This window comes from Citrus sinensis, chromosome 1 (assembly GCF_022201045.2).
Source record: "Citrus sinensis cultivar Valencia sweet orange chromosome 1, DVS_A1.0, whole genome shotgun sequence".
NCBI lineage: Eukaryota > Viridiplantae > Streptophyta > Magnoliopsida > Sapindales > Rutaceae > Citrus > Citrus sinensis.
In genome coordinates, this window is record NC_068556.1 from 20,858,275 (window position 1) to 20,877,992 (window position 19,718).

Genomic DNA, 19,718 nt, shown 5'->3' on the forward strand with positions numbered 1-19,718 from the left:
AAACAATCAATTGCTCTTTCTATGTAGTTGATTATTTATGTCCTCAACCCGACTGCAACAGCTTAGTTCAGGTTACAGGAAGGTCAGTTTCCTTTCCATTTATGTTTGTGAGAACCCATCCTTCTGTTCAAGCAGAATAATGGTTCGAGGAAGCATTAACACATGGCAAACTTAGGTTAAAACCTACCCGAAATCTAAAAGGAAATCTTACGTTTATGTACAAGGATAGTATTAATGATCTAGTAGGGACCTTGATCGGGTTACAGTATGCGACATTATTATGTAGTATTATTTGATTAATCTACAGTTTCAGTACCATTCCAGCATTTAAAAATAGTCACATGTTGAGCTGCCACTACAAGCTGGGCAAAGTTGCTCTTTCTCTCTCTATATGTAAAAATTAATATTTGCATATCATGTGGTTGGTTGTTATTTTGTTAAAATGAAGATTAAATAAAAAGAGAAGAAAACACACATGCTATGACTCTAATGCAATCTGTTTTATTCTTTAATACAATAAAGATAGTGTTTTGGACGAAACGGAAATGTAGACAAAGGTTTCTGAATAACAATAATTTTTATTGTAAAATTTGAATGAATAAATTAGGGTTTTGAACCTCTTTTATAATAAGTCTAAGTAACGCGAATTTATCAAAATAGGTAAATTTGAAATTTAATATGATAATTAAATTCTCCTAATTAAAATAAGAAAAGTAGAACAAACAACATTTAAATTCGAGTTCTAGTAAAAAATATAAAAATCATAAAAGAATCAAGAAAAATAAGGAAAAATCATAAAATTAGGAAACAACTATGAAAGAAACGAAATTTATGGTTCGACCACAGGGCATAATGGCTTCCACGTTCTAAGTTTTGTTTGTCTCGTTGCAAGCTTTGAAACAATATATTATACGCCAAAAACAAACATATGTAATTCAAGTTATGACCTCCGAAAAATACACTGCTCACAACAGACAACACCCTACAACAGTTTCTGTTTTTTATGACGCTGGACCTTAAGCATTTTTTTATATTGATAGAATTTCGTCCTTTCATGATCATTTTCAAGGATCAGAACCTGGAAAGTGTTTGATTTTATGCAAAGAGTCACTTTGATACTACGAGGTCTCCTTCGGAAGGTTTGTTTAAATAAATAATTTTAGTTACCGACTGATGTTACAAATATATATGAAAAATCAGAGGCTGAAGTCTGTATTTTAATGTGAGAAATTCATCGAGCGGCGATATTGGGTAAGAACTTTGATGGGCAAGAATTTTTATTTTATTTTTCCGAAAGGGATGGTCTCATGGGCATGAATTAAAACTAAAGCACATTGAAAGCTTGGAATCATTCACTTTGAATAAATGGGCGTCTTTTTCAGTTATCAGTTACTTTAGATATGCTTTGACAAACGAAAAGGGAAATTGAAGAAAAGAATCTACAGAAGGAGCTGGTTGGTTTTGATTCCTAAAATGCAAAACAAGAGAGCGTAAGCAGCAAAGACTTTTTTTTGTCACTATGAATTATGTGGTACATTTTTTCTTTTCTCTTAAAATTTCTGTACAATGCGGAAGGAGCTGATAATTTATCGACATTATGGGGATTTAGCAACTCTGGTTGCTCCTTTGTTACTTGTATGATCATTGCAGTATTAACAAAAAGTTTAAATAGCAATGGCAGTAATTGTAGATTGAATGCAAAGATTTAAAAATTACACAATAAATTTCTATAGACATAACAACCAGTTGTGTTTCTACATTGGTACCGATATTACTTGCAGGTCATTTGCCTTAAGTTTTGCCTAAGGAACACATTAAGCCAAATCATGCAGAGACATGGAAAAAAAAACAAAAAACAAAAAATAGGAATCTACAGAGGGGGTTTCTTCAGTTCAGTGCTTCATTTGCAATGACAGCGGAATCAGGAACGAAAAATTGTCAGGAAACTGCAACAGTTTCTCTACAGAACACTTCACTTTCTAGATTGGATCTTCCTTTATTTGTTTAATGTTTCATATTTATATAGTCAGGCACACAACCTGCCATAGCAGTGATGATGAGATGTGTTTTTAGATCCTATTTCCATGGTGCTGCAGTCACAAAAACCAGATATTAGTTCTTAGATGTTAAGTGATTACCACTGTGATGTTAGGTTGTTTATACTTACATCATATGCAACAAGTGATCTGCAGTAGTTGGTATTTGTGAGCACTGTGCTTGTGGATCCACACTCACTGTCTTTAAGTGAGACTATTGATCGATCAAGCTTAAGTGACCAGGGATACTGAATATTTTGAGCTGCAGCACCCAAATGTGAAGATGATCTCTGCATCCGCACAGCCCTTGGGATGTTTCTTCCCTCCATGTAAGCCCTGCTCCGGCTTGGTTGCCTCTCAAATGTATCTGCAGGCCTTGACTTGGGAGCACTTTGTGAGCGGACTTTGGCTCTTGAAGACTCTGTATTAGCCATGTAATTTGGAAACAATGGGTAGTCATAAGACAAAGATTCTGCATAGTCTGGCCTAGGGAAAGCGAATGGAACTCTTGATGGGTCTGGTTTCGACACTGCAGAGTAGTACTGCGGACTACTCTGTGCTGTGCTGTAGGAATAGTCCTCAAAATGACCACTGCAGGCTCTGGGGCTCATGTCAGTCAGAGCTGAAGGAGCTGGAGAGACCTCGTGATTATCTTGATTTGAGTACACATGATTTGAAGAATAATATGCGGAGAACCTGTGTTCTGCTCTTTCGCTTAATGGATGGCTTGCGTAGCTGTTTCTGCTCTTTGTACTTCCCTTTGACTCACCATGATCCATCTCTACAATCTTTATGTTCTCTTCCATGCCCCTATAAATCTCCTATAAGTAAAAAGGCAGATTGCAGCCTGGTGTAAGCATCCTAGAATATTTTATTAGGCAAATTAAACTCCTCAGCATTTCGCAATTTTGTTACTTGTTAATAAATATTCAAGCACAATTGCACAAAGAGAAAGAAATACTTTTCCTGCCAGTAAAGGAAACAGTGGAGCATTTTTTTATTTCTAATTTATGGAGTTAGCACTAAATACTACCGTTAAGTCAAATTAATAAAATTCCTGACATTCCATTTTTTTAAAATTTGGCATGAGGAAAAAACTTACAGAATGTCCATGCCTAAACCGATTTTCCTGTGTTGATTTTCTGTGAATTGATTGCCTTGGATTAACCGGTGGCTTTGTTTCATCTGTCACCCGGAGCCTTTGAGCCCGAGCTCTAGCCTGTGCTGTCACCAATGCCTGCATACACCGCAGTGTTGCCGTGGCCTGTTTTCTCACAAGGTGACCCCTTACCAGTGCCTGCAACTTTACTAAACCTTTCAATGCACACAATGCTTTTCTTGCCTGTAAAAACACCAATGATATAATATTTTCATTTTCATCATGGTAATATTTGGATCTTGAACACTGACACAAGGGCATTTAAGTGTTACAGACCAGATAAGCACGGAAGATGGATTGAATTTTGATGGCAGAAGCGTCTTCAATCACGCTGGCTCTCCCACTGCCAGAAGCAGTTAGCCGGATCACGGCAGCTGCAGCCTGTGCAGCTGCCACAGCTGCATCAGCGGCTGCAGCTGTAGCTGCTGCCACTGCCAGGGCATGTTTCCTCTGCTCTTCCTCAGTATCTACAATAGCAACCTCTGTAGCCTGCTGTGTTGTGAGAACTGGCTCTGTAGAATTCATGTCCCTGGGAGCAGCTGCTGTAGCTGAAGATCTTCGGAAACTCCATCTCTTTTTTTCCTTAGGAGTTGCCGGTAGGATCAAAGTGGGGGTTGATGGATGCTCTGTGACATTTGAAGCATTCTGATCACTTGTACATTTTTCCTTCTCTTTGACTTTCTTCCCACTCAAGAAACTCTTTAACCATTTGCCGGTCTTCCCCATTCTTGTCAAAATCCTTTCTAAGCAGCCATTTCTATATCACATAGGAGAAAAATATAGAGAGCTGATGGTAACAACTGATAAGTATAAAATATTGTATAACTTTCAATACTATAATTGTCTTACTTATTAGATAAGAAATTAATTGCTCTTCTTTGACAGCCTGATGTTACAGTTACATTATTCCATTTTCAGAGTATGATTTGGTACATTTTTTGTTGTGTTTTATTAAATAAGGCCAGAATGATGAGAGAAGAGCAACAAAGAGGAAGCTCCCCAGTTAAGCCACCTGCCACTCTCCTTGAGGATAAATTACGTAGATTCCTTGCGTTTGATGTAAAATTCTAACTACCCGTTTTATCCTTGCAGGTCAGTTACATTCTGATATCATCATCAAGGGTTCTAAGGTAACTCAATGGTGCCTTTTCGTTTTTTATCCGGGATGGGTAGGTTCAGAAACCATGTGAACATGGGTAGGGAACATGCAGAATCCTTGTAAAATACTCTTATTTTCAGGACAGAGAAGTTGTCTATTTGGGTTCAGGAATTTAAAACTTGTTAAACAAATTTGTGGGGTCGCTTGTGGGCTCCATTAAAAATTGTGTGAGCACTGAGTAGGGGCCCATGGGAGGAGCACATTTTATCCTCGCTTGGTAAGAGCTTTGTCTTCTGTGTGACTTGTGTCTAGTTCTTTCATGAAGATTATACGAATGGGTATCTTTAAAGCACACGTTAAGAAAGATCCTTAACATTGATAGATGAGATAATACAAGTTCATAAGCAAATAGAAACTTAAATACAAAATCATCTCCTGGAATCTGAAAGAGAGTGGGTCCAAATTGCTTTCATATCCCTCTACTGGATACACTGATACGTCATGAATAGAATTTGAAGCCAGTTGTTGGGGAGACAACTTAATTAATGTTGAGAAATTTACTTTCTGGCTTTGCCTAGAATGAAAAGTCCATTTGATGAGGACCACTGGTAGCTACAGGATCGTAAGTTAGGTAAATAAGTTAGATCTCATGAATTTAAAACGAACCTGAAAAGGAAACTGACTTCAAATAAAGGGTGTGATAGCGACTTGACTACGTTTAAAGAACATTCATTAATCATTATGATTTAGACCCATCAAGTCTTTTTAAGTTCATAAAAAAAAAGGCATATCCAAGCTCTGAATTAAGGTACATAAGAAGAACTGCAACGTATAGCATGTTGTATATACAATTGCATTATGTATGATTCTAGTTTGCAGATATTGATCAGAATTTGTATCAAACATGCACATCAACAAATGCCAAAAACAAAGGCAAAAAGAGTTGGTATTTTATAATGGAAGGAATCGATCGATCAACTACAAGATCTTAAAAGGCTTGGTGAACAACTTTGTTGTCAGTGCATGAATACTGAAATAATGGGATTTGGCCCCATATCTTAACCATCATAGATGATTAATTATTGTGATTGTTGTTACATTTTTTTTACTTTGAATACCAAAAATAGCTGGCTTTCACATGGTGTGTTTATGGGCTTCTCCTTTGACTACGTATTTGGTTAGGGGAAACTTCACACGGGTTGGGTTTGTTTGTCTTGTTTCTTCCAATCCCTTTCTTTCTAACTCTTTTCAATTAGCTGCTATTATCAGCAAATATCTAATACACTTGAGTATCTGTCAGAAACTTATTTGAGCAACGGGTCAAACTTATTTGTTCACAAAATTATCATATATTATTTCCAAAACTATCCATCACTGTTATATTTTGTCACGATTATTTACACAGTTTGTCATTCAATTTCTTTCAGAAACTGGCCACTGTTATTTTTCTTAAATTCTCTTCTCCACTCTATTTTATTTTAGAAATCTTTTTTTTTATGTCAAGTAAATTTGTGATTGCAAGATATTTACCACTCATTTAGTTTTTAATTATTTAAAGTTGGGGTCTGACTACATTTCTTAAGAGTATCGTATTTCACAATTTGAACATCGTCAAATAACTAAAAGTTATTAAAAGTCAATAAATTAAAATCATCTAACAGTGTCATATTGTAAGGAATGATACCCATAGAGTACCATAGTCATAACTTTAAAGTTAATTCATAATGTGTTTCTTAATCTAAAAAAGAAATTGTTAATTTAATGTTATGATTTGATTTGATTTAACAGCTTTACTTTAAGATTTTTTTTTTCCTTTCGAATGAAGAAAAAATTTACTCTAGCCCAACCTAGAAAAAATTCTTGACGTCACCCCTGCACACCCCTGGTTGGATTAACTTTTTTTTTTTTTTACAAAAACCAAACTATAAAAACATAACAAAAATCAACATTTTTCCACCTTTCCATTAATTTCATTTTAGCTACATTAACGTGTAAAAAGGTGAAGAGCCCATTCAATCGATATTATTAACTAATTTTTGTTTTAAAATATTTAAACCTTGATCAATATTGAACGTACAAAAACCTTCAAATTGGATCTAATTCAACCAAAGTATTATAGACATTCCAGCGTTTCCATCTTCGAGCATTTTGAACTTTTCATTTATCAAAAAATGCCATTCATTTCTCATTCTACATCGATTAACTAGTATGATTCGTTGCATAATGCTGGAATTTAAATTCTATTTACTAAATCGAATGAAATTTACCCAACTCCATGCAGATGGAAGATATGAGATACATGTGAATAGGGGAAAAAGGAAAATTGAAATTTGTAAGAGATAGATCCAAATGAAACGGAAGCGATAAATTCCACTTGACTTATGGAGTTTTGTATAGAATCAAAAAACATATATATATATATATATATTCAATTTATACAGTTATTATGATACTACATATTCCAATCTGCATGGATATTAAAAAAACAAACTTGGTGATTTGATGATTTGTTGAGAACCCTTTTTCCTTTTCTTTTTGTAGAATTTTTCGAATGCATCAATGGCTGTCACAAATTAAGTCAATAGATCTATGTTTTTCCCCCATTAACAGTTAATTAATTATGTAAAAAAACAGTCCATATCCTTTCAAAAACATTCTGTTCTAAACATATAGTATAATTATCCAATTCCCCCCAGTAAAACGGTATTGAGCATTAAATTATACTCACAAAGTTGTATAGAAGAGAATCTTGTATTAAAATGCAAATTTCTCATTATTCAAGTACTCAACACAGGGAGAAGAAAAGATCTGTGCATGCATGTGAAAGATTGCTTATATATATGTATATATATATGCTCACAACAGATCGAGGATCCATTTCTCTTTTTGTTTGTATTTGTGTATTTCGTACCTCATCACGTAATTTATTAATTAATCCCAGGGTCGATCATGTGTGATTTACTTTTGATTGCCAAAATTTTCCCTTTCTTGGTTGTCCATTCATGTGCCATATGCCTAAAAGAAGCTTGTATTCTTTATATTTTATTTCATCGCCTCCGAGAGATGTCGTTTAGGGATTTGAAGCTTCCAATTTAATTCCACGCTGCTTCTTGCTCATGGACCACAGTTATCCTACGGGGATATGATATGAATATAATAAACTAATGAAAGAAGCCAGCCAGGGCTTCAAATTAATTATTTTATCCCATCTCATTTGCTAATATAATAGCCAAAATCTTTCGAGAAATTTTTATGAAAATACCATCAAATTAGAGTTAATTTACTAAAATAGCTCATTTATCATTTTTTTAAAAATTTTATAGCCAAAAAAAAAAATTCTGGGCAATAATGTCCAAACAACATTATCTAAAATACCTTCATCGTCTGTAGAACAAAGTAAGAAATTAGTAAGTTGGCTATTTTTATAAATTTGTCAAGAATTGTGTCATTTACTAAATATTTCTATAAAAAAAAATCATCTATAGATGTGAAGTTTGATGATTATTTTGACCCAAAAAAGAAAAGAAAAGAAAAGAAAAGAAAGAAGCAAAGAAATCATCTAGAATTGACTTGGTCTTTCTTCCCCTATCGAAAACTAAAACTGAAAATTCAGTTAATTATAAAAGAGGAACGGGTCGTCGGTTGAGTATCTTTTATCCTTAATAAGAGAATGCCGATGTCCCTGGATCATGTCGGTTGCCTCTTAAATGTTTTGTTTGTTTTCATTTCATTTTTATCACCCTTCAAATTTCACTGGGCCACCCCTTCTGTCATTGGCTCCCAAAATGAAAAGCCATTTTTGTATCTAATTATACAGTTTGAACCACTATTTTTTCTTCATCATTTCTTAAATGTTTTAATTTCTTTTTTGATAATTTTTTTTTTAATAATCAGATTAATCCCACACTCAGAAGTTTATATCCCAGGTCAAGGTATTTATGAAAGAGCTTCTATTTTTTGTTTCTTTCTGAATGAATCATTTGTTGTGCTGGCTTCTCCAATATGTTGTTAGCAAGGTTAATGAACTGAGAGGACGCATGCATGGCTCTTTATTTTAGGGAGCAATAACAGTAAAAACTCTTAAGGCATTTTGTGAATAATTTACAACTCTGAAGAAAGAAGAAGGGGGGGGGGGGGGGTGCAGCCTACCATTATCGTGTACAAAACGACCACCATATAATTCAATTTTCATGGTCCCAAGTCTTAATTTTGTTTGCCCCAGCTTTCATGGTTTACATTGGAATGCATTTAACACCACAATCAAAGCAAGTATGGTTGTTTCTATCTTAAAATTTCTCCATCTGCTAAAGGTCAATCAAATTTAGCTGGCCAATGCCAATTCATATAATAATTGTTGTGATTAAAGCTTCTTATATTTGAAGGCCTTCTTGGGCCAGACAAAACAGTAAGCCTGCCCAATATTGGGCCAAGTCATTTGAATGAGTCGACCCTTCCAGTCCATGAATTGGACCAATTAGAGAACACACCTTACTTTCACAGAAGCATATGTTTATTATTATCAATTTATCATATTATAAATTGGAAATTTGGAAGGGACGTTAAAGTAGAGGACAGTTTCATTGAAGCTTCCACTTAACCTTTCACAAATGCTTTTTCACACACCTAACAAAAATGTATCATGCCCGCGCATGTGAGTGCGACGCTTGCCTTTAAGTTAAAAAAGTCTCTTCAAGTGTGCTTGTCGTGTCATAATTGTCTTGGAATTCGACATGATTTCGATGCAGCTTCGTCTCAGTCCTAGTCATTTACTACGAAAGAGCCGCGAAAGGCGAAAATACAGAACAGCAAGAAAAACTGACAGAATTTGGAGCTCTCTACACAGAACGAATATGGCTGGGATGTTGCCAGGGGTAGGGGTGCCGCAAAGGAGGAAGATTATTAGTAAACAGCACCGTCAAGATTCTCCTTGTAGCCGCTGCGAAATCCCCCTAACGGAGCTCCGCGAGCCACTGGCCACATGTATTAGCGACTTGGATGAAAATGCATTAAGAGCCCGCCAACGCCTTGAACAGAAGCTTGCCTCCTTACATCCTCGTTCCAGGTTAGCTTGTAAATTGTATTTCTCCTCTCCTCCTTTACTTGTTTCTTTATTTTTGACACAACCCTTTTCATTTCCCCTTATTAAGTTATATAGTTTCAGCTTTCAGGCACCCAATCAGTGTTGATCATTAGTTTTGAGAAAGAGTCTAGGATTTTGGTTTGATGGAGGGTCGTATCATTTAAATTATAAATAAAAGGGGGGCTATTACGTACTATGTAAAGTCTTTCTGTAATCTCCCATCCATGTGATGTGTGACCTTGTTTGTAACCCATTGAAAAACTCATTAAAGTCCTAAAAACACAAGCGTTAGTACTCAGAATTCAGGTACCTGCAAATAGCGATTGCTGTAGAACAGATACATGTCATGATTTTATGCTTTTGCCGGAACAGAAACGTTTCCACAATCAGTCTGTTCGCCGGTTACCCTGTTTCTTGTTATTCATGACGTGTGCTAGCTAGTACTAGTAATAACACATAAATTGCTTGCAGGCCAGGTGAGGTGCCGCAAAATAAAAGCAGTGGAAACGAGGGAATGAAGGATACTCGCTTGGGCTCAAAATTGTTATGGGGGAGTCATCTGCGGCACTTGAAGCTCAGGGGGAGTAAATCAAATACGAAAATTTGCTCTGTTTGCTTGGAAGAATTTCAGGAGGAGCAACCGGTCACGAGACTCCCATGCTCTCACAAGTACCATTCAGATTGTGTTCTTCCTTGGCTTGCAGCCCATCCCCAATGCCCCTATTGCCGGAGACCTGCCCTTGTATGGTGATGATAGTCAATTACTAAATAAATATGTATCTCTTGTAAGAGAAAAATGAAAAACAAGAAGACCAAGCTATAGTTATTGACTTATTGTGCATCCATTTATTATTTACGGAATCAAATACCCGTGGCAAGACAAAAAGCTTTGGTAGTGTAGTTGCTTTAAGTATCATATCTATCTATTTGTACAAGCCTCTGTATGAGTGTATGTGTATGCTACCAGCATAATGAAACGGATACTAAAGAGATTCCTGGGCAAGTCTATGCAGCGCCTTTGAAGAATGCCATGGACCTGGAAGTTGAATAAACAGAAAGATGGTTCCTTCATAAGGTCGAGGGATGTCGATATGAACGGCAGTGGTGAAGAGGACGAAGGATGAAATTATGAATCACTTGCTATTTTATTTTAACATTAATTAACAAAAAACTTGGCATACTTCTTCTTGTCCACAGTATTAACGCAATTAGTTAACAAAGGGAATTATATATAATCAAGCAGATTGTGATCTGAAAACTTAATTTAAAAAGGAGGACAAATTATTTGCAATTTTATCTCATGAAGAGTACTTGGGCCCGTCTCAAAATTATGTACAAGAGGCAAGCTTAGCTCATTGAGTGCTTCAATCTGTGGGTGATACTTGATAGGTCCAAAACGCTATGCTAGTCAACTTTTGACCTCTTCATTTCAAGGTCTCATTATTGGACTGAATTTTAAACTAATTATTCAATTTCTTGTCTCCTCTGAGTCCGTAACTGTTTCTTGTTGCTTCTGAAGCTAGCATAGCAAATTTTAATAAATGTAGTTATGAAATGATGATATTTGGAAGATTTAGCGAGGTAGCCACTGCTGGTGGTAAGTAGAAATACTGCGAGTACAGCTGAAGTGATAAGTAGGAACATTGCAAGTACAGCTGAAGTCATTTGCTAGTTTTTGTGGATGTTCCAGGTTGAATGTTCAATAATTTCTTGATGAACAAGCCAAGCAACTACATTTTTTATCCAAGCTATGTCATTTGTTATGACTTTTTTCATTAATTCTTAATATAAACAAAGTATAATATAAAGGACGTGTATTCCTTAAATATTTGTAACCTTCTATACCTGTTACATATCACAGCTTGCGAAAGAAACTCACTGATATAGGCCATTAGTGTCACAATATCTCTCTTGCCAAGCATACCAAAAATAACTCCAGAGGCCACAGCACAAGCAAAAGCACAAAACAGAGCCGTCTTCAATAGGATTGTAAAACATATGATACGTTCTCTCCCAGCACATTGAATAATTTTTTGGCAGAGAGAGTTAATATAAGATTACACGATGTCTGGATTGTTTCCGGGGCTATGGGTGATGGTGAATCAAAGGAGGAAGATTAACAAACAGTGCCGTAAAGTTTCTCTCTGCCGCCGCTGTGAAAGCCCTCTAATGGTAACAGACCGGCGTCAGCCATTGGTCACAAGGATTAGTGACTTGGATGCAAATGCACTAAGAGCTCGCAAACGGCTCGAGCAGAAACTTGGCTACTTGCAGCCTTATTCCAGGTTTGTCCTATATTTACTTAGTTCTTTATTTTTAAGACAGCCCTTTTCATTTCTTGTGTCTTTGAGTTACAATTGAACTTAATTTATGGATTATTTAGCAATTACAATTAATACAAGCGTTGATACTGGACCCTTACTCAACTTTTTCTACCTGTATATTGCAACGGCTCGAAACAGATTTAAGGTGGATAAGCTGCTTAGCTGCATTGAAAACTTGAAATTTGAGGATGATGGTTTTTTCCACCTTCCCCTCCCCCCAACACAAAAAGAAAGCATAACATAACTAGTAACTAAATTTCCTTTCACTCATGTAAAGGGGGTTAGAATTTTACAAGAGATTAGACCAGTTAAACTAACTAGCATCCACTTGAGGATGTTGCTTAGTATTTATGAATTGCTCTTGAATACTGAAGGATCTGTATCTATAGACTATAGGTCTACTGATGCTATTGCAGGAACGTTTTACATTCTTACCATATCGAATACAAAATTGTTAATGTCACTGGAATAGAAACTTTATCATTAATCATGCTTCCTTTGCTGCATATCCTGTTTCTTAATCATCAATTTGCTCAAATTCATGACACGTACTTGCCTAGTAACACAGTCACTTACTTGCAGGTCAGGGGTACTGCCACAAAATATGAGAAGTGGCCGCAACCTTAAAGCGGGCATGAAGTGTACATGCTTAGGCTCAAAATTGTTCGGGAGTCGGTGGCCCTTGAAACTCAGGAGATGTAGATCATGTCGGAAAATTTGTTCTGTTTGCTTAGAAGGTTTTCAGGACAAGCAACAGATCGCCAAACTCTCGTGTTCTCACAAGTTCCATTTAGATTGTGTTCTCCCTTGGCTTGCAGCTCATCCCCATTGCCCCTATTGTCGGACACCTGTCCTGGTTTCCTGATCTTCACTCCTTTCTACGAGGACATTACTTCAACTAGGCAAAGCAAAAGCTTTTGTTACTGAAGATTTTTGAAAAACGGTTTCCATATTTTTGTTCAAGCCATGATTTGCCTTACATGCTAGCATAATGAGATGAATGCAAAAAAGGAAAGTCTATACATAGGGTTGTTTTTTCAAAGATTAATCAAGTCAAGAGATAGAAGGAAACAATACTCGATCAAAACAAGATCAAATCAGAAGCAAAAACAAAGATCAGAATCAGAAAGATCAAAGAATCAAAAAACTAAAACAGCAATCGAGCTTCAATGTTTGAAGGAAAAATAAACACACTTTTTATTAATCAAACTAACTTCAAATAGATCTAATTTTACGTAGGAAGTTACACAGATCACATAGAATCAAGAATCAACAATTTTGGTTAACAAACGAAGAAGAAATCACACGCACATCAGGTGCCGTACATCAGTCCTTTTAAAATGGTGAATCTGGAAACTTTCTGGAAATGAGCTAACGGCTTCTTAACTAACTTCGCCACGTCAGCCATTTATTTGCAAATTGATCCCTTAACTGAAGTTGATCTGCATTATGGCCCAGAAACTCTTCCTCAATTACATTTAGGTCCGAAAAACTTAACATTAGCCCTCACCCGAAGCCTCGAAGAAGGCCATGGACTTGGGAAGGTGAGTAATTAAACAGAAAGATGGTTTAGGGATCGACGTGGATGTGATCTACAGTTGTAAGAAGGACAGAGGGTGAATCAAGTTTAGTGTATACTTCCGGTTATCGCGCCTCTTTCTTGTTGCTTCTGAGTGCTAGAGTCGAAAATGAGTATGAATTGAAAGAGATTTCTCATCAAGTCTCTAAAAATGTTTTGAAGAAGAATTGACCTCAAAATGCAGTTACCAGAAGGATGGTTTTTTGGAAGATTTAGTGATGTGGCGACTGCTGGGTGATAAGTAGAGAAAGGGGATATTGAAACTTTCTTCAACAACGACTTGTAGAATGCCTTTGAAGAATGCCATAGACCTGAAAGTTGAGTTAGCAGAAAGATGGTTTCTTCAGAAGGTCGAGGGATGTGAATGTGATCCACGGTGGTGAAGAGAACAAAGAGTGAAACGATGCATAACTTTGAAGAAGAATTGACCTCGACATTGAGTGTGATGGCTTTTTTTCCGGAAGATCCAGTGATCGATGTAGCACGCCCTGGTAGTATAAGTTGAGAATTTGTTGAAACATTCATCAACAACTTGTAGATTTAAGAGCAGCTATATCGCTATTTCGAGCTACGTAATTTCTTATAAAGTTACGTATTATATTAAACATAGGCATAACCATGTATGCCTCTTACTTACTTATCACAGCTTGCTCAATATATTTCACCATACAAGGCGAAGAGATTTGCACAAGCTTTGCTTCAATCCCTTTTTGCTGAAAATACTTCTTGCCAAGCATAAACCAAAAGTCACTTGATCAACATTGTAGTTTCTATCGATGGGCACTTGGGCAGTCTTGTATTGATAGATTTAGCGCATTCCACTAGAGGCAATCTCTATCTTACATGCATGTAAAATACATTCCCCTCACATGAATAGTGTATGTATGGGACCCACACACTATTCATGTGAGAGGAGTGTATCTTACATGCATGTAAGATAGAGGGACCCTCCACTAGATTGAAATCATCTATCACACACTCCGCAGCACAAGCAAAAGCACAAAAATTGCCTTTCATAATGTGATCTCCATGATAAGCCAAGCCACACTTAAAAGCATCCAATTACTAGCAATTTTTTTTTTTTTTGGCCTACTATCCCGTTTCAAATATGATGTATACTTGGTGGGTCACATTACTCGTGGTAGAGAACACAATACTGCCACTTGATATTATCCGGTTGTCATTGTAACTATTCACAAAGGAATTTATAGAATTGCACTACCCTGTGCAATTGCTTAGGTATTTTTATTTAGCTAACTTGTTGACTTTTGTCTTGGTCGGGTGGGGAGCTTATTGGTAGCGGTCTCTTGTTAAACTGCAACCGGTATGTTGACATTTTGTATTTGATAATTTTGCATTGGAGACATATTTCCATTTTATTGAATTGGTTGGCAACGGTGAATTAAAAAAAAAAAAAAAAAACTATTGAAGTGACCTTTTGAAGATCTTTTTGGACTTTAAAGTTCAAGGAAGTCATTCGTTGAATAGAAATGGTACAAGACTAATTAACTTCACATTGAATAACAGCAAGAGTTTGTTGAATATGAATCAAATAAATTCCCGATTTTTTGGGTAGAGCGTACCAAATTAATAAAACTTTTCTTGGTAAAATATTAAACTTGTTTCATCATAGAATCGTTTCTTAGACGCCCGAATATCACGTTTCACTTATTTTATTTTATTTTTCCAACCGACCAATGCTTCATTAAATTCCTTCAATATAATATTACCCGTTTATTGAAATGTGAAACATTTAGTATTTAATTTAAGAATATTAGCAAAATACGTGGCATTCTTCTTATCCAGGGTGGGAACGCAATATTATATATATATATATAAAAGGCCGATTGTGAAATGGAGCATTAATGTCAAAAAAAGGACAAATTATTTTATAATTTCATGAAGAGAAACTTTCTAGAAGAGGCAGGCTTAGCTCGTTTAATGTTTCAATTTGTAGGTCATACTTGATAGGTCCAAAGGCTATGCCAGTCAACTTTTGACATCTTCAACTTCAATGTCTCATTATTACTCGAAATTTGTAAACTGTTTCATCAATTTTAAATGGTTAGTGATGATCTTTATCAAAGTTTTTTATTATACTGTAATTTAAATCATAATTAACTTTATATTATCATATTGCTATAAAAAAATAATAATCAAAACATTACAAGTAAGAACGTAATTCATGATTTTTCTCCATACAAGTCCTCCATGTGCCAAAAATCATATGGTGACGTGGTGAAATATGATTAGTCGATGAATTCTCCAACTTCCAACGATCCACGTTTTTAGCTAGTCCACGACTCTATGCATCTTTGCTAACTGTGAAAGCTCCCATTTGTTACTATCGTTGGGGAAATTCTTCAAAATTTTCAAACTCATATAAAAAAGTCACTATAAATATATACCATGTACCGCCCTCACGGCCTCACCACTTGTGTCTTGTCTCTCTGACTCTCTGTGTGCATATTCTTTAGATTATGAGCATGGCTTCAGTTAGTGTCATTGCGTTTCTTGCAATCTTCTTTGTTCTGCAACCTTTGACAGCCCCCAGCAATTTCTTGTCTCCTCTGAGTCCTCTTCTGGCCCCTGCCTTCGGTTTGTTTCTTGCAGAACTTTGTTTAAAAATTTGTCGCATGCATAATTTTTTTTCCTTGTTTTAGTTGTTATAATTCTTGATTCTTTGATGGGTTTGAGAGTTTATGTCATTTTATCAACTGGGTCAATCTTGAATTTGATATTCATTCTTGTTTGATCATGGATGATGATGATGATCGTGTTCTTGTTGTTATTTTTCATTTTGTGGGTACAGAGAATGTCTGTGATAAGGTGACCTGTGGAAAGGGAAAGTGCAAGGCTTCTCAAAATAGCACTTTCTTTTATGAATGTGAATGCGATCTTGGCTGGAAGCAGAATACTATGGCTGTTGATCAAAATCTCAAGTTTCTCCCTTGCATTGCCCCCGACTGTGAGCTCATTCTCTATCTTCAACTTTGAGCTGGTCCTATATTTTCAGTTAACATTTTTCTTTTAGGCATTTTGTATCTTGTGTGTATCCTATTAGTTTTTATCATATTTTTTGGTGACGATTATGACTTATGAGTTATAAGGGTGAAGTTTAGTTCAATTTGGTTTGGGATTGTTGTGGGATTCCAATTATATGCAATGAAATCATGAATTAACTGGCTATAGAGTATATAGTATTTGATTGATTTGGACAAGCTTATTGCTAAAATAAGGATAGAAGATATGGCAGTATTTTGGATTCAGTTGTATAATGGAGTCCAATTGTATTCCTAGAATATGGTGTTCACATCAAAAGAGAAATTATATGTAGGACTGTTGTTTTCATTTTCTAATTCAAGTCGCCAGTACATGATAATCACAGCTTAATTTACTGATGATTCGTGTATGGTGAGATTCAATCTAATTTCTCTAATGAGATTTATTAAAACTTATAAAGATGTGATGCTTGTATCGTATCCAAATTAAAAATTGAGACTTTTAGTTTTCTAATGCTGCGTGCTTGGCCTTAAGGTATGATTTGTTTCAATTTGTATTTTGTGTTTAATGGAGAAACAATTCCACAGTTTTTTTATTTTGATGATCGATTTGCCTTTTTAGGTACACTCAATCAGGATTGCGCGCCATCACCCTCCCCTGCTCAAGAAAAAGCAGCCAAGAAGAATGAGTCAATCTTTGATCGTAAGCACCATGAATACTATAGATCTAGCTAGTACTATTAATCATTATTTGGTACTATTGTGCTAATATATCAGGTTTAATTGTCTAGTTTGCCGTTGGATTGATTGTGGAGGTGGCTCATGCAAGAATACATCAATGTTCTCATACAGTTGTCAATGTGCAGTGGATCACTATAATCTTCTTAATACCTCTACTTTCCCCTGCTACAAAGAATGTAAGAGCACATACTAAACATCAGCTGCTTTCAAATATGAGATTCATCAGGTGTTAAGGCAACATAGTCGGCAAAACATGATTACTTAGATGCACAATTTTGATTGGAACTCATTAGATATTTATGAACTAGTTTAGCACTTTTGAAGGAATGTAACTGTTGACTTGAATGTGATGTGATTTGCAGGTTCAATTGGAATGGATTGTAAAAACATGGGGATCTCAGTGCCACTTCCTCCACCGCCACCGCCGCCAACATCATTAGCCGACAGCAGTGAGAATCAAGGTAAGAATGGCATTACAGACTTGCACAGAGGACTTTCCTTTGGTTTCCAAGATAAAATCATAAGAAAAAAGTTAGGACCGTGTTTTTAAGCTTTAGCATTACATGGCTTTTTTAACTTTTAGTTCAGCACACATACAAAGTTATGTATCAATGCACAATAAACTGATTTCTGTTCTGCCTATATTCGCTTGTGCAGCTGCTTCGAATTTGCTCGGGAATGCTCATTGGTTGATACTCCTTACATGGTCTCTGGCTTTGGTTTTGTGAAGATGGTATATCGACGTTGGTTGAGATTTCTGATACGACAGTCACTGGATTATAAGCATTTTTTTGATTGGGTGTTTGTTCTGTTTTCATTCAATGCCCCGCACCTTCTTAGTTAGCTGCTAGTTTCCATATGTAAATTTCCAGGTGATACCTATATAAGTTAACTGCATGCACGCGCATTTCGGGAGCAAATGATACTTGTATCTTTTTTCCTCATTTATGAATTATTATAGAATTACGTTGATTTCATTTCGCAGTGATTTCAATAATCTTATTTTTTCTATACGGACGAAACGAAACTGTCATGATTTTTACGGTTCAATTACATTTAGATTTTCATCAAAACATTCATTTTAAACTGTCACGGTTTTCTGCCCTTCTTAATACATACATACATCTTTTCGAAGGCCCGAACATGCAAATCAGAACCGGTGGATTCAGAAATTTCCAAACCCAAACAGTAGAAAAATGCCTAATTTACGATGCATGATGGGCTGGATGATGATTCGAAGCCCACAATGGGCTTGAGAGATTCCAGGCCCGTGAGCTTCCAGATCCCTCATTTGTGGCCCATTTACACGACTGGGCCAGAGACCCGAAATACGTGCTGTTGCTGTTCTGCTGCCATTGGTCTTATTTCCAACCGATGCATGACCCGGATGCAAATGATGTAAAATATTGTTGGTCTAAGATCAATTGAATGCTTGATTGATGATTGATTGATGATCGATGAAGCTGACAAATCAATCTGGGGTCACGCTGCCATTAACGCCCTTTACTGCTCCCCATTTCATCAATCAACTTCTCATCAAAACCGTCTTGACATGTTGGTGCCTCAGCTATAAGATCCCCCCGACCTAGAAACTCTAAACCTAGCTAAAACAAATCGCATCTACTTTAAATACAAAATCTCCCCGGCCCGGACTCTTTCTTTTTACTGACGGCGTACAATATAACCCTCCATTTTTTGACACTTATGATGTGCTACTCTGTAGACTGCACCTACTGATACAAAATATCATTTATAGACAAAAAAGGCATATTGCTGTCACTTTTCTTTTAAATTTTGAATTTTTTATTTGACGTGATTGAATTATTGCTTCCTTTTGCCCCTATTTGCCCTTTGCTGTTCTCATTTCTTGGTTTTCGCTTCCAACAAAAGCCTTCCTTTCTTGTTTCAAGTTTCCATTGGACCTCTCACTTTACTTTCTTTTTTTTTTTTTTAATTTTTTCTAATACACAAAAGTGGCCATTGGTCTATTTCCAGTTTTCCACCAATCTCCTTTTAATTTTACCCCTTAATTTTAACTTTTTTTTTCTTCTTTCTTCTTGATTTGCCTTCAAGTCCCTAGAGTGAATCCCACCCAGCAGTGGGCTATAAGTAAAAGCAGTTTAGTGTTGTATAAAATCAATGGTCATTGGAACTTGAAGCCAACATAATTTCTGCCCATGTTTTTTGGTCAATTATGTGACACGGACAGATGTTGCATTATTGACAAAAGCGGATGTCTTTAACCTTATTGGTATGGCTGAGGTGCTCTCCCGCGATGTAGCCAATTTGGAGTTGATTTATGTCTAATTTCGATTGTGATTTTCGAAACTTGCAAGGCTGATTACACTAATCATTATGCTTTTGATGAGGCCAAGAACGTCCTTTTATCCTGTAAACAATATGGGTTTTGTGCAAAATATAAGGTGATAATAGTTATTTAACCTGTACATGTTGTTGTTCAATGAGGTAACATATATGTCCATGATTTACTGTTTTACTTTTATCATTGTTTGTTTGGGTAAGAGTTATATAGAGTTCACATAGGAGACTCAAAATTCCTGTACTCTAAACATTTACGAGTATAGAGAGGTTTTCTATCTGTACCCATCAATAAACTTTTAAAACTATGCTAAAATTGTATGAGTTTAGACTTTCAATATATTATTGATTGTAATTTTACTAGATTCTAATATAATAT

At 35.9% G+C, this 19,718-nt stretch overlaps 3 protein-coding genes across 3 annotated transcripts; 2 read left to right on the forward strand and 1 right to left on the reverse strand.

The window, feature by feature from the left end:
* Positions 1-1,704: 1,704 nt before the first annotated feature.
* Positions 1,705-4,228, reverse strand: LOC102622114 (protein IQ-DOMAIN 19). Its single transcript, XM_006489386.3, has 4 exons — positions 3,472-4,228; positions 3,139-3,378; positions 2,168-2,857; positions 1,705-2,090 (listed from the first exon to the last, which is right to left on the reverse strand). Exons 1-4 carry the CDS (start codon positions 3,919-3,921, stop codon positions 2,070-2,072), a joined length of 1,401 nt encoding a protein of 466 aa, XP_006489449.2. The 5' UTR covers positions 3,922-4,228; the 3' UTR covers positions 1,705-2,069.
* Positions 4,229-9,013: 4,785 nt separating this feature from the next.
* On the forward strand, positions 9,014-10,260 carry LOC102621827 (uncharacterized). The gene is made up of 2 exons (XM_006489385.4): positions 9,014-9,356; positions 9,846-10,260. Exons 1-2 carry the CDS (start codon positions 9,025-9,027, stop codon positions 10,123-10,125), a joined length of 612 nt encoding a protein of 203 aa, XP_006489448.2. The 5' UTR covers positions 9,014-9,024; the 3' UTR covers positions 10,126-10,260.
* A 5,350-nt stretch (positions 10,261-15,610) lies between these two features.
* Positions 15,611-17,992, forward strand: LOC102621524 (uncharacterized). Its single transcript, XM_006489384.4, has 6 exons — positions 15,611-15,875; positions 16,090-16,245; positions 16,902-16,982; positions 17,071-17,196; positions 17,383-17,481; positions 17,678-17,992. The coding sequence occupies exons 1-6, from the start codon at positions 15,758-15,760 to the stop codon at positions 17,746-17,748; spliced, it is 651 nt and encodes a 216-aa protein (XP_006489447.2). The 5' UTR covers positions 15,611-15,757; the 3' UTR covers positions 17,749-17,992.
* The last annotated feature ends 1,726 nt before the right edge of the window (positions 17,993-19,718 follow it).